Source organism: Notamacropus eugenii, chromosome 1, assembly GCF_028372415.1.
Source record: "Notamacropus eugenii isolate mMacEug1 chromosome 1, mMacEug1.pri_v2, whole genome shotgun sequence".
NCBI classification, from domain to species: domain Eukaryota; kingdom Metazoa; phylum Chordata; class Mammalia; order Diprotodontia; family Macropodidae; genus Notamacropus; species Notamacropus eugenii.
Genome location: NC_092872.1, coordinates 444233202 through 444244254, shown reverse-complemented (window position 1 = coordinate 444244254; position 11053 = coordinate 444233202). Strand labels below are relative to the sequence as shown.

Below are 11053 nucleotides of genomic sequence, written 5' to 3'. Positions count from 1 at the left end.
CTCCAGCTCCTGAGAGAAACACTCCAATTTCATATTAATCCACCTCACAAAGGTCCATGGGGGAATTAGGCAATTGCTCTAACAAGGAGCTAGGGACATTGTCCCTCCCCAATAACACTCATGACTCCCTTCCTTGGCTAGTACAATAAGAGAGTATTACTTGTGTGTTCTATGTTGTGGATAGAAGCTAAGCAGAATCTTAGATTAGAATCAAAGATTGCAGCCTCTTTCCTTCTCAGCAAAAAGTTTGGAACTAACAATGTTTCAACCCATCTTATTCTTATCAAATCTAAGGGTCTTCTGGAGAGAAACAGAGATAAGAATATTCCCCAAAGCTCCAATCATCTGAATTCATTGCAAATAGGCACATATCAGAAGAAACTGGGAATACTCATTCAAGCAATGAGAGTATGTATGAGTTCATATATGCATGTATGAGATGGGCACTTCAGTGTGTCTATGTTTGTGACTTTCAGTAGAACTTTTCTTCTCCCTTGGACTCGTAATCAGATGTGCTGGTCCAGATCCTTCCTATCTGGACCTCTAGGTTCACTGGACAATAGAATGCTGGAATAATCAGTCAGTAAATAAACATTTATTAGGTACCTATTCTGTGCCAGACAATGTACTAAATACAAAGTGCATATGCTTTTCCCAGGAGATGCAGCGTGGGACACAGGGGATAGGGAGTTGGACTCAGAATCAAGAAGAATTTGGTTCAAATCTCACCTCTGACACATACTGGCTGTGTGACTGGGCAAGTCACTTAACCTTTCATAGCCTCTCGGAAACTATAATTTTCAGAACAGTTTCTGATAGGCACAGGGAATATTTCCATCAGGAGCACCACAAGCCAATTAAGTCATAGGTTCAGGCAAAAAAAATATGCAAAATATGCAGGCTATTAGAACTGGAAATGACCTTAGGACATAAAGGAGGCACAGAAGAAAAAAACATTGGATTTTGAGTCAGAGGACTTGGGTTCATATTTGAGTTCTGTCACTTATAACTTGTCTGGTTTTAGGGAAATCATTTAATCTCTCTGGTATCTCAGTTTTCTCATCTGTAAAATGAGTGGGCTGGGCTATATTTCCAAATACATCATCCTATGACCCTAATGTACCCTAAAGCTGTAAGATGCCATAGTAAATTAAACATCAGAATATGAAATGGAGATTTAGCAAAGGTATTGGGAATAGCCTGAGATTTTGGCAACAGGAGATGGGTTCTAGCTCCCCCCCCTGCCCATTTAACTGTTGGCAAATCATTTCATCCATCTGTACCTCAATTTCTTTATCTGAAAAATGAGGTGATAGTAGCTATACTATTTACTGCATCTGAATGTTGGGAAGAAAACTCCCTGAGAATGGTAAAGAACTATGGTAATGAGAGCTGTTACTATACACATAAACTGGAAGGAATATTTAGAACCTTAGAGGTAGAAGAGAAAATCACAATCACCTAGGCCCCAACCTTACTTTTACACATAATGAAACTAACGTTAAAAGAGACAAAGGGATGCTTACTAGAACCAGGACTAGAGCCCAGATTCTCTGTTTCCTAATCTAGTGTACTTGGCACAGCACTAGGTTGCATTCTCAATGTCTTCCTCAGAGATTGAATTACTAAGGGACCCAGAATCTCTGGATCCTCATTGCTTCTCTGGCAGGGAATCTCCAAGATTCTCTCTCTGTCTTTCTGTCTCCATTCCTTTCTCTGTCTCTCCATATCTCTCTCTCTCTCTCTCTCTCTCTCTCTCTCTGTCAGTATCTTTCTGTGTCTCTCTGTCTTTCCTCCTCACCTTGGTCTGGAAGATAAAGAAAAATTTTTGAACCGAGTCACTGATCATCAGTTTATCCTATATACCAGAACACAAAGAAGCTGTTGAGATGAACCAATAATCAGTGACATTTCATGAAATTGTATATATTCTCCTGATAAGACGTCTCTCACAGACAGTACATTTCCCTTCCTCTTAACACTGACAAAAGCTTACCTATCCTGTGCTCCCTACCTCTGTCAACTTTTTCTTCTGCTAAAGTAAATCTGGGAAACTTACTCAAAATAAAGTGTTATGAGATGATAACACTTTATCTCTGCCTAATGGAATTTGCATTTCCCAGGTCCCTTTGATATCTTAACCTAAAGAAGAGAATCATGTGAGGATTTCAAGGAATATATCCAAAAAGGGAGAAAGGTAATTTCAGTGTGTGGGGGGTGGGGTGGGGGAGGGAGTGGGAGATTTTCAAATCAAACATTCTGTATGCAGAGAGCTTGCCCTGTAGAAAGACCTTGTGGTCTTTTGTGGCATTCCATGTTGTAGATAAGAATAATCTTCTGTATATTCAATATGAATGAAGTGCTTTCTCAGTGTCAAAGAAATTATTTAGTTATCCTAGGCAATTGATTAACAATCATTTATCAAGAACCTAAATCCACCCCAAATGTTCATGTGGACTATTTGCGCCCAACCTGTGGTAGAACATTCCAAGCTTGTATTGGTCTGATCAACCGCAGTGAGATGCATTGTGACTTGACACGAACATAGTGATGTCATTTTTGTCCCCTTTGAGAACGGAGGACAACAACCAAGCAACCAACTGTATGCAAGACATTGTACTAGCCATAAGGGTTATAAGATACAAATGTAACATTCTTTGCCTTGAAGGAACTCACATTCTGACAGAGGAAACTATGCTGAAGATAATTTTGGTTTGGAGGTGAGATACAAGAATCTGGGAGTGTGGATTAGGAAAGACCTAACCTGGGATGTGCCACCTGATCTAAGCTTTGAAGGAAGCTAGGAATTCTGAGGCAGTTGTGAAGAATGAAAGAATTTTGGGCATAGGGATCCACTTTTACAAATGCATGGAAATGGGAGATGGAATTTTATGTGTGGGGAATAGCTTGAAGGCCAGTTTAGCTGGACTATAGACTGCATGAAAGGGAGTAGTATGTAATAACCCAGAAAAAGAACTTTGGAGCAAGGCTGTGATGCCAAACAGGGGAGCTGATATTTGATTTTATAGGTAACAGTGGGCCTTGGGAGCTTTTTGAGCAGGGGAGTGGGGTGATCGGATTTTTTAAAAAAGACTATTACTTTAGCTAATTTCAAGATGAAAAGGGATGACCTGAGGCAGGGAGAACAATTTGAAGGGTATTACAATAGTCCAAATGAAAAAAGATAACAGCCTGGATGGGTGGTGGTTCAGTGAGTGAAGAGAAGGGTAAAGATGTAAGAAATGTTTTAGAGGTAGAACCAACAAGATTGGCAACTGATTGGATACGGAGATACTGAGAGAGAGTGGAGATTGACTCCAAAGTTGCAAATGTGTTTAACAGGAAGCAGTATCTTTGGCAGAAACAGATAAATTATAAGAAGGAGTAGTTTTTGTTTGGGGGGGATGTGAGAAGTGATTAGTTCTGTTTTGGACATGTTAATTTTGAAATGGCTTTGGGACACACAGTTGAAAATTAACTGAACTCACTAGAGAAATCAGATCTCTTTCATCTCATGTTTTTGGTGTAAATCAAAGGCTTTTTATAAATGGTGACTTGTTTACAATTGGTGAGCAGAAAATACAGTAGAATAAAAATCATTTAACCTAGGTTAGAGGAAGAATTGTAACAAGAAAATACAGCCAATGATTCTCATGACTTCATTTCTAGGAGTCTTGCATTAATGATAAAGTCTGTGGTGAAATACCAAGGACAGTTTAGCCAGGCTAAATGTGAGACAGGAAGTGGATGGGGAAAAGAAAGGGCAGGAGAAGAGATATTCTAAGCATTAGAGGAATCCCAGAAGGAGGCAGTTTTTACCTCTGTTCATATCCAGTGCCTCCAGCCTAGAGTTCAAGGCCTCTTCTTTATATTTCTTCTAGATCTTCTAGTCTTTAACCTCCCATTCTTTTCACTATCTTTCTTGAAAAAAATTCTCTATATCAGTGTTATGACTGCTCCTTCCTCCAATACATATCACCATCTCATGTGTGACTAGAGGATTTTAAAGAGTTGCTGTAGCCCAAAGATTCATCTCCCCAAGACCAACAAGGTGATGATGTTCTCATATTCAGTGGCCTTGTCTTTGTTTGATATAGTCGCGCTGGAGGCATTTCCAAAGCAGTAAAACTTTCCACAACTTTCCATTGAAGAGTGGTTCAGATATATGTGGACAGAAAAATCCTCATTATTCTCTGTTCTCTTCAACCTAAGCTACTCAGAGTAGAATGATTGTTACCAGGAGTGAGATCAATCAATCAACAAGCATTTATTAAGTGCTGGTTAAATACCTGGAACTATTCTATTCTCTGGGGATACAAAGCCAAAAGTGAAACAGTCCCTGCCTTCGAGAGACTTATATTCCAACAGGAAACAATGTGTACATCTACAGGGGCATCTGAAAAGTCTTAGTGTTATTTTATGGTGTAAAAACTTTATAAGTGAAAGTGTATAAATGTACACAGAAAATACAGACATAGGATGTGGACCTGTAATTTTATTGGTGTCTGGACTTCCTGGTGAGCAATTTCCTCTCCCAGTGTGGGACAGCACTGGCTCTGAAAAGTATAATCTTAGATAGCTGGTCAGAGCACTGAGGTTAAGTAACTTGCTAACTGTCACATAGCCAATATGTGTCAGAGGTAAAACTTGTACCTAGATGTTTCTGGATCAGGAGGGCTAAGAGAATAAAGAGTTGAACAAAAGTTACATTGATAGTGTAAAAACAAAGCATGGTGCAGAGGAATGAGCACTGGGCTTGGGTTTCGTTTCTAACATTCTGATTCTTAAGTCCATCTAAAACATTACATGTTTTCATAAAACCTGGACTCATAGGGACTCACACTCTATTCATGAGTAAGTGTAATAGTTGTTCTAACATTTTTTCTGGGGGACTTTGGAGTTTCAAAGAAGTTGTGCCGTGGAAAAGGTCACATGGATGGAAGCAAAGCTCAGATGTTAATACAGGTCATTTGAATCCAAGTTGTATGTTTTCTGCCGTGCCAAACTGATTCCTTCTTCTTTAAGCAGATAGAAGAACAGAATGGAGAGGGAGAATAAGACACGTATCTCTGAATTCCTCCTCACGGGACTTCCTATTAGACCACAGCATCATGTTTTGTTCTACATTCTTTTCCTGAGCATGTATCTCACCACAGTCCTGGGGAACCTGCTTATCATCTTTTTGATCAGACTAGACTCTCACCTTCGTATCCCCATGTATTTCTTCCTCAGTCACTTGGCCTTCACTGATGTCTGTTTCTCATCAGTCACTACCCCAAAGATGCTAGTGAACATGCAGACAGGAAGCCAGACCATTTCCTACAATGGCTGCATCTCACAGATGTATTTCTTCATATTCTTTACTGATCTGGACAGCTTCCTGCTCACTGCAATGGCTTATGATCGCTATGTTGCCATCTGCCACCCTCTCCACTACACCACTGTCATGAACCAGAGTCTCTGCAGCCTGCTGGTGGTTGGGTCCTGGATCCTCTCTTGTGCCAGCTCTTTTTCCCATACCCTTCTTTTGGACCAACTGTCCTTCTGTGCAGAAAATGCTGTTTCCCATTTCTTCTGTGATCTAGCTGCCTTGCTCAAGCTATCCTGCTCAGACACTTACCTCAATGAGATGGTCATGTTTACTGTGGGAACAATAGTCATCATGCTTCCATTAATATGTGTCCTTGTTTCTTACATACATATTGTTGCCACCATCCTGAAGATCCCTTCTACCAAGGGGACTTGCAAAGCATTGTCTACCTGTGGCTCACACCTATCTGTAGTGTTTTTATATTATGGGACAATCATTGGCCAGTACCTTTTCCCCTACTCCAGGAATTCAAATATCAAAGACATCATCTCTGCCATGATGTATACAGTGGTGACTCCCATGTTCAACCCCTTCATCTACAGTCTGAGGAATAGGGATATGAAGGGTGCTTTGAGAAAGATCCTCAACAGAACAATATTCTCCTCTCAGTGACACAAACTTGTGCTTCTAAACTAGCTCCATAACCCTAATTTCACTCAATGCATGGGATTAAATATAGTGTCTATTTATTCTACGATTGAAAATTGTAACAATAATCAAACCTTACATTTCATTATTGTTTACAATGGGTTTTCATATATGTTATCTCATTTGATCCCTCACTATGATCATTGAAGGTAGAATGGCAGAAATTATACTCATTTTCTAGATGTAGAAACTGAGATCCAGAGACTAATTTATGCAAGAATCAAATCCATACTGCTTATTTCTACTCTGTCTCCAACACCATATTGATATTCAGTGATTTCCAATAATGCTGTTTCTATCACCTTTGGTACCAAAGAGAATATATCAGGTTAAAATGTTAGGATCTTTATGTGCTGTTTCTTTATTTTATTTGGGGGGAATTAGGAATCCTTGGACAGAATTGGAGAGACTGTTAGATAGATCTCTCAGTGTTCTTCTTTTCTTCCTTCCTTCTTTCTTTCTATTCTTTTCTTCCTTTCTGCTTTCCACTCTTTTTCAAACATTTCAAAGTACAATTATATCATGACATTTTGCAAATCATTGCGGATGGTTTGGAATGTATTCTGTTTTTCCAAATGTAAATGACCCTTCTGTCCCCAAATCTGGCTGCTTGAAATCTGAATGTAACTGACAATCCTTGATATAAATGCAAACATATATTTGTATCTATAGATATATGTGCATCTCTCTCTACATATGCGTATGTGCACATATATACACGTACAAGTCCAGTCACATCACCTCTGCTCTCCTCCCCAGAAATCAATAAATTCCAGTAGCTCCCTATCACATTCAGAATAAAAAATAAAACTTTCTGTTTGGCATTCAAAACCCTTCATAACAGTGTCCCCCACCTTTCCATTCTTTTGCCACCTTACTCCAAGCCATCTCTTCTTCCATTCGGTGACACTGGCTTCCTTATTGTTACAGGAACAAGATACTTCATCTCTCAGCTCTGGGTATTTTCCTTGGCTGTTTGCCATAATTAGAATGTCCTCCCTCTTCATCTTCTCTGACTTCCTTTAGGTCCCAACTAAAATCCCATCTTCTAAAGGAAGCTTTTCCAAAACCCTCTCATTTCTAGTGCCTTCTGTCTCTTAATTTTCTCCTATTTGTCCTATATATCATTTGCTTGTATGCATTTTTTATTGTTGTCTCCCATATTAGGCTGTGAGCTATTTGAGAGTAGGGATTAGTCTTCTGCCTTTTTAAAGTATCTCTAGCACTTATCACAGTGCATGGAACCTAGCAGATGCTTAATAAATGTTTATTAATTGACTGATTTACCATCTTCCTGCCTATTTTAATAGAATGGATGGTAATTACTAAGGAGTTTTCCTATCTTATCTTGTCTGTTTGAAGTGATGACCTAAACCTGTTGGTCCTGAAAGTATCACCTGTCACAGACAAAGACAAAAGTTAAGTAGCCCTGCCCTTAAGGAGGTTAAATTCTAGTGGGAGACATGACAAAAATATGAATATAGATATATCTACATATATATATGTATATATATAAAATAAACTGAATGCAAGGTAGTTTGAGGAAGGCATACACTATCATTCTGGGATATCAGAAAAGATTTTGCATAGAAAGTGATACTTGAATTGTTTTGAAAGAAACTCAGTATTCTGAAAGTGGAAGGTGTGTCCTGGAGGGCACAAACAATGGAAATGGGGAATCATGTCGGCACTAAAACAAGTAGGCAAGTATGAGTATATTATAAAATAAGTAGAGGGGAGTAATATATAAGAAGACTAGAAAAATAGGAAAGATCCAGGTTGTTAAGAGATGCAAATGTCAAATTAAGGAATTATTATTTAATTTTTGATATATTGCCCTTGAGGAATATCACTTTGTACAGTTAGTAATCATAACCGTGAATGTAAATGGGATGAACTCACTCATAAAACAAAAGTGAATAGCAGAATGGCTTAGAAACCAGAATTCAACAACATGTTGTTTACAAGAAGCACACTTGAAACACAGAGAGACACTTAAAGATAAAATAAAGGCCTAGAGCAGAGTGCATTATCCTCTAACTGAAGTAAAAACAAAAGCAGAGCTAGTAAATAGACCTAATTAAAGGGGATAAGCAATAAAATCACATCTTGCTAAAAGGCACCATAGACAATATCAATACTAAACATATATGCATCATAGCATCCAAATTATTAAGGGAAAAGTTAAACGAATAGAAAAGGAAATAGAAAGTAGATCTGTACTAGTGGAGGATCTCAAATTTCCCCTCTCAGAGATAGATTGATCTAAACATAAAATAAAGAAGGAAGAAGTCAAGGAAATGAATAGAATCTTAGAAAATTTGGATATGATAGACCTCTGGAGAAAACTGAATGGGAATAGGAAGGAGTATACCTTTTTCTCAGCTGTGCATAGCACCTTCACAAAAACTGACCATGTATTAGGGCATAAAAACTTCACAATCAAATGCAGAAAAGTAGAAATATTAAATGAATCTTTTTCAGACTACAATTCAATAAAATTACATTTAATAAAGGGCTGTGGAAGCATAGATTAAAAGTTAATTGGGAACTAAATAATCTAGTTCTAAAAAATCAGTGGTCAAAGAACAAATCATAGAAACAGTCAATAATTTCATTAAAGAAAATGACAACTATTAGACGATATTCTAAAACTTGTGGATGGAACCAAAGCTGTACCTAGGGGAAAATATATATCTCTAAATGTGTGTGTGTGTGTGTGTGTGTGTGTGTGTGTGAGAGAGAGAGAGAGAGAGAGAGAGAGAGAGAGACAGAGACAGAGACAGAGACAGAGAGAGAGAGAGAGAGGTGGGGGGAGGGAGAGAGGATCAATGAATTGGGCATGAAACTAAAAAACTAGAAAAAAAGTTAAATCCCCATTTAAATACCAAAATGGAAATCCTAAAAATCAAGGAGAGATTAATAAAATTGAAAACAAGAAAACCATTGAACTAATAAAAAACTAAGAGCTAGTTTTATGAAAAAATAAAATAGATAAATTATTGGCTAATGTGATTTAAAAAAAGAAGGAAGAAAAACAAATTACTAGTATTAAAAATGAAAAGAATGAATAAACCAATGAAGATAAAATTAAAACAATTATTAAGGAGTTATTTTATCCAATTGAGGAATGGCTGAAACAAGTTGTGGTGTATGACTGAATGGAATACTATTTACTCTGAGAAATGATGAGCAAGATGGTTTCAGAAAAACCTGAGAAGACTCATGAAATCATGCAAAGTGAAGTGAGCAGAACCAGGATAACATTGTATACAGTAATAGCAATATTGTAAAGATGATCAACTGTGAAAGACTTGGCTATTCTAATCAAGCCAATGATCCAAGACAATCCCAAAGAATGCATGATGAAAAATGCTATCCACCTCCAGAGAGAGTACTAATGATTTCTGAATACAGATAGCATACTTTAAAAAATTTCTCTATTTTTATTGTTTTATTTTGTTTGTGTTTTCTTTTACCACATGGCTAATATGGAAATGTATTTTGCATGACTCCACATGTATAATCCATATCAAATTGCTTACCTTCTCAAAGAGGGAGAGGGGCAATGGGAGGGAAAGAATTTCAAACTCAAAATTTCAAAAAATGGTTGCTAAATTTTTTTACATATAATTGGGAAGTTTTTAACAAAACAAACAAAAATAATTTTTAAAATAAAATGATTTATGAACACTGCATTGAAGTAGCGAAGACAACATGAACATTATGTTAAACAGGGGTTTTAACATCTAGGAATAAGTATGATATTTTACATGTTATATGTTTTCATAAAATCATAAAAGATTAGAGTAAGAAAGTATCTGAGAAATCACTTTTGTCTTACTGCCTCATTTCATGGATAAGGAAACAAGAATCAAAAAGATTCAAGAAATTTCTCATGGCTATCCAGGTGGTAAGTGGCAAAGCTGAGAGTTCAACCCAGATGTGCTAATTTCCTGTCCAATGTTCTTTCTGATAAATGAGGATACACATACTTTTGTAGTCTTAATAAGTCTATGGTTTCACAAGATATTCTAATCAGCACAGTCAAATGAACACAAGTCTTATAGTCTGAAGAGTTGATTTCCTTTGCTGTGAATTGTAGAAACACTACTCATGTGTAGCCAGATCTTACACTTGTCCAGCGTTCTTGCCTGTAGCTCAGAATCTGAAAGTAATTGACACATGAACAGTCTTAGATCATTATTTCTTTATTTTTATGGACTTTCTGTGGTCTCTTTCATATTGTAATTATTTGCAACCTAATCCATACACTAGATTATTATCTCTACAAGGTCAGAAACTGTTCAGGTCAGAATTGGAAGAGATGACTTTTAAATTTCCATCAAAATTCAGGAATCTAGAATTCTAAGATTTAAAAAAAACTTGCCTTTTATCCAACCCATGTTCTGATATGACTTTGCATCATGGAACACTACAGTGCCCCAAAGAATTAAAAATTAGTATTACCCAGAAGTTATTTGAAATGTCCATGGTGGATGTGAGAATGCTGCAACATAGGACAAATAAAGAATCTTAAAGACCTGAAGAAAATATTAGCAGGAAAATTTATGAAGAGAAAGGTTTGGCCATGGAGTAGGAATGACGGATGACAGGGGCAGATTGAGTTCTCCATGGTTATATCAGAAGATAGGAAGGATGGAACCTAGTGTGTTGAGGGGAACCTAGAGACAAACTTATGGACATACATGGAAAAGAATCTCAAAGAATAGGTAGGCATGGAAGAGCAACTCCTTGCATCATTAAAGGAAACATCCAGAAACATCAAGGGGATCATGAATAGATTTGAATATCCTCAAAACAGCCTACAGCCTTGGACATTAATGCTGCTGAATACATGTGTTTATTGAATGAATGAACAATGTGATCTTAAGCAAATCATTTCTACTTTCTGAGCTGTCATTGGTAATGATGCAATGAACACAGTACTTCTCTATACTCCGTACTGCAATGGATTCCATCAGCAAAACAGGGATGAAGATCTACTATGTGACCCTCAGAGCTGTTTTGATG

The 11053-nt window shown here is 37.3% G+C and overlaps 1 protein-coding gene across 1 annotated transcript; it reads left to right on the top strand.

Annotated features, from left to right (window-relative positions):
- The first annotated feature begins 4994 nt into the window (after positions 1-4994).
- Positions 4995-6001, top strand: LOC140526612 (olfactory receptor 1J4-like). The gene has a single exon (XM_072642977.1). The coding sequence runs from the start codon at positions 5042-5044 to the stop codon at positions 5981-5983; it is 942 nt and encodes a 313-aa protein (XP_072499078.1). The 5' UTR covers positions 4995-5041; the 3' UTR covers positions 5984-6001.
- The last annotated feature ends 5052 nt before the right edge of the window (positions 6002-11053 follow it).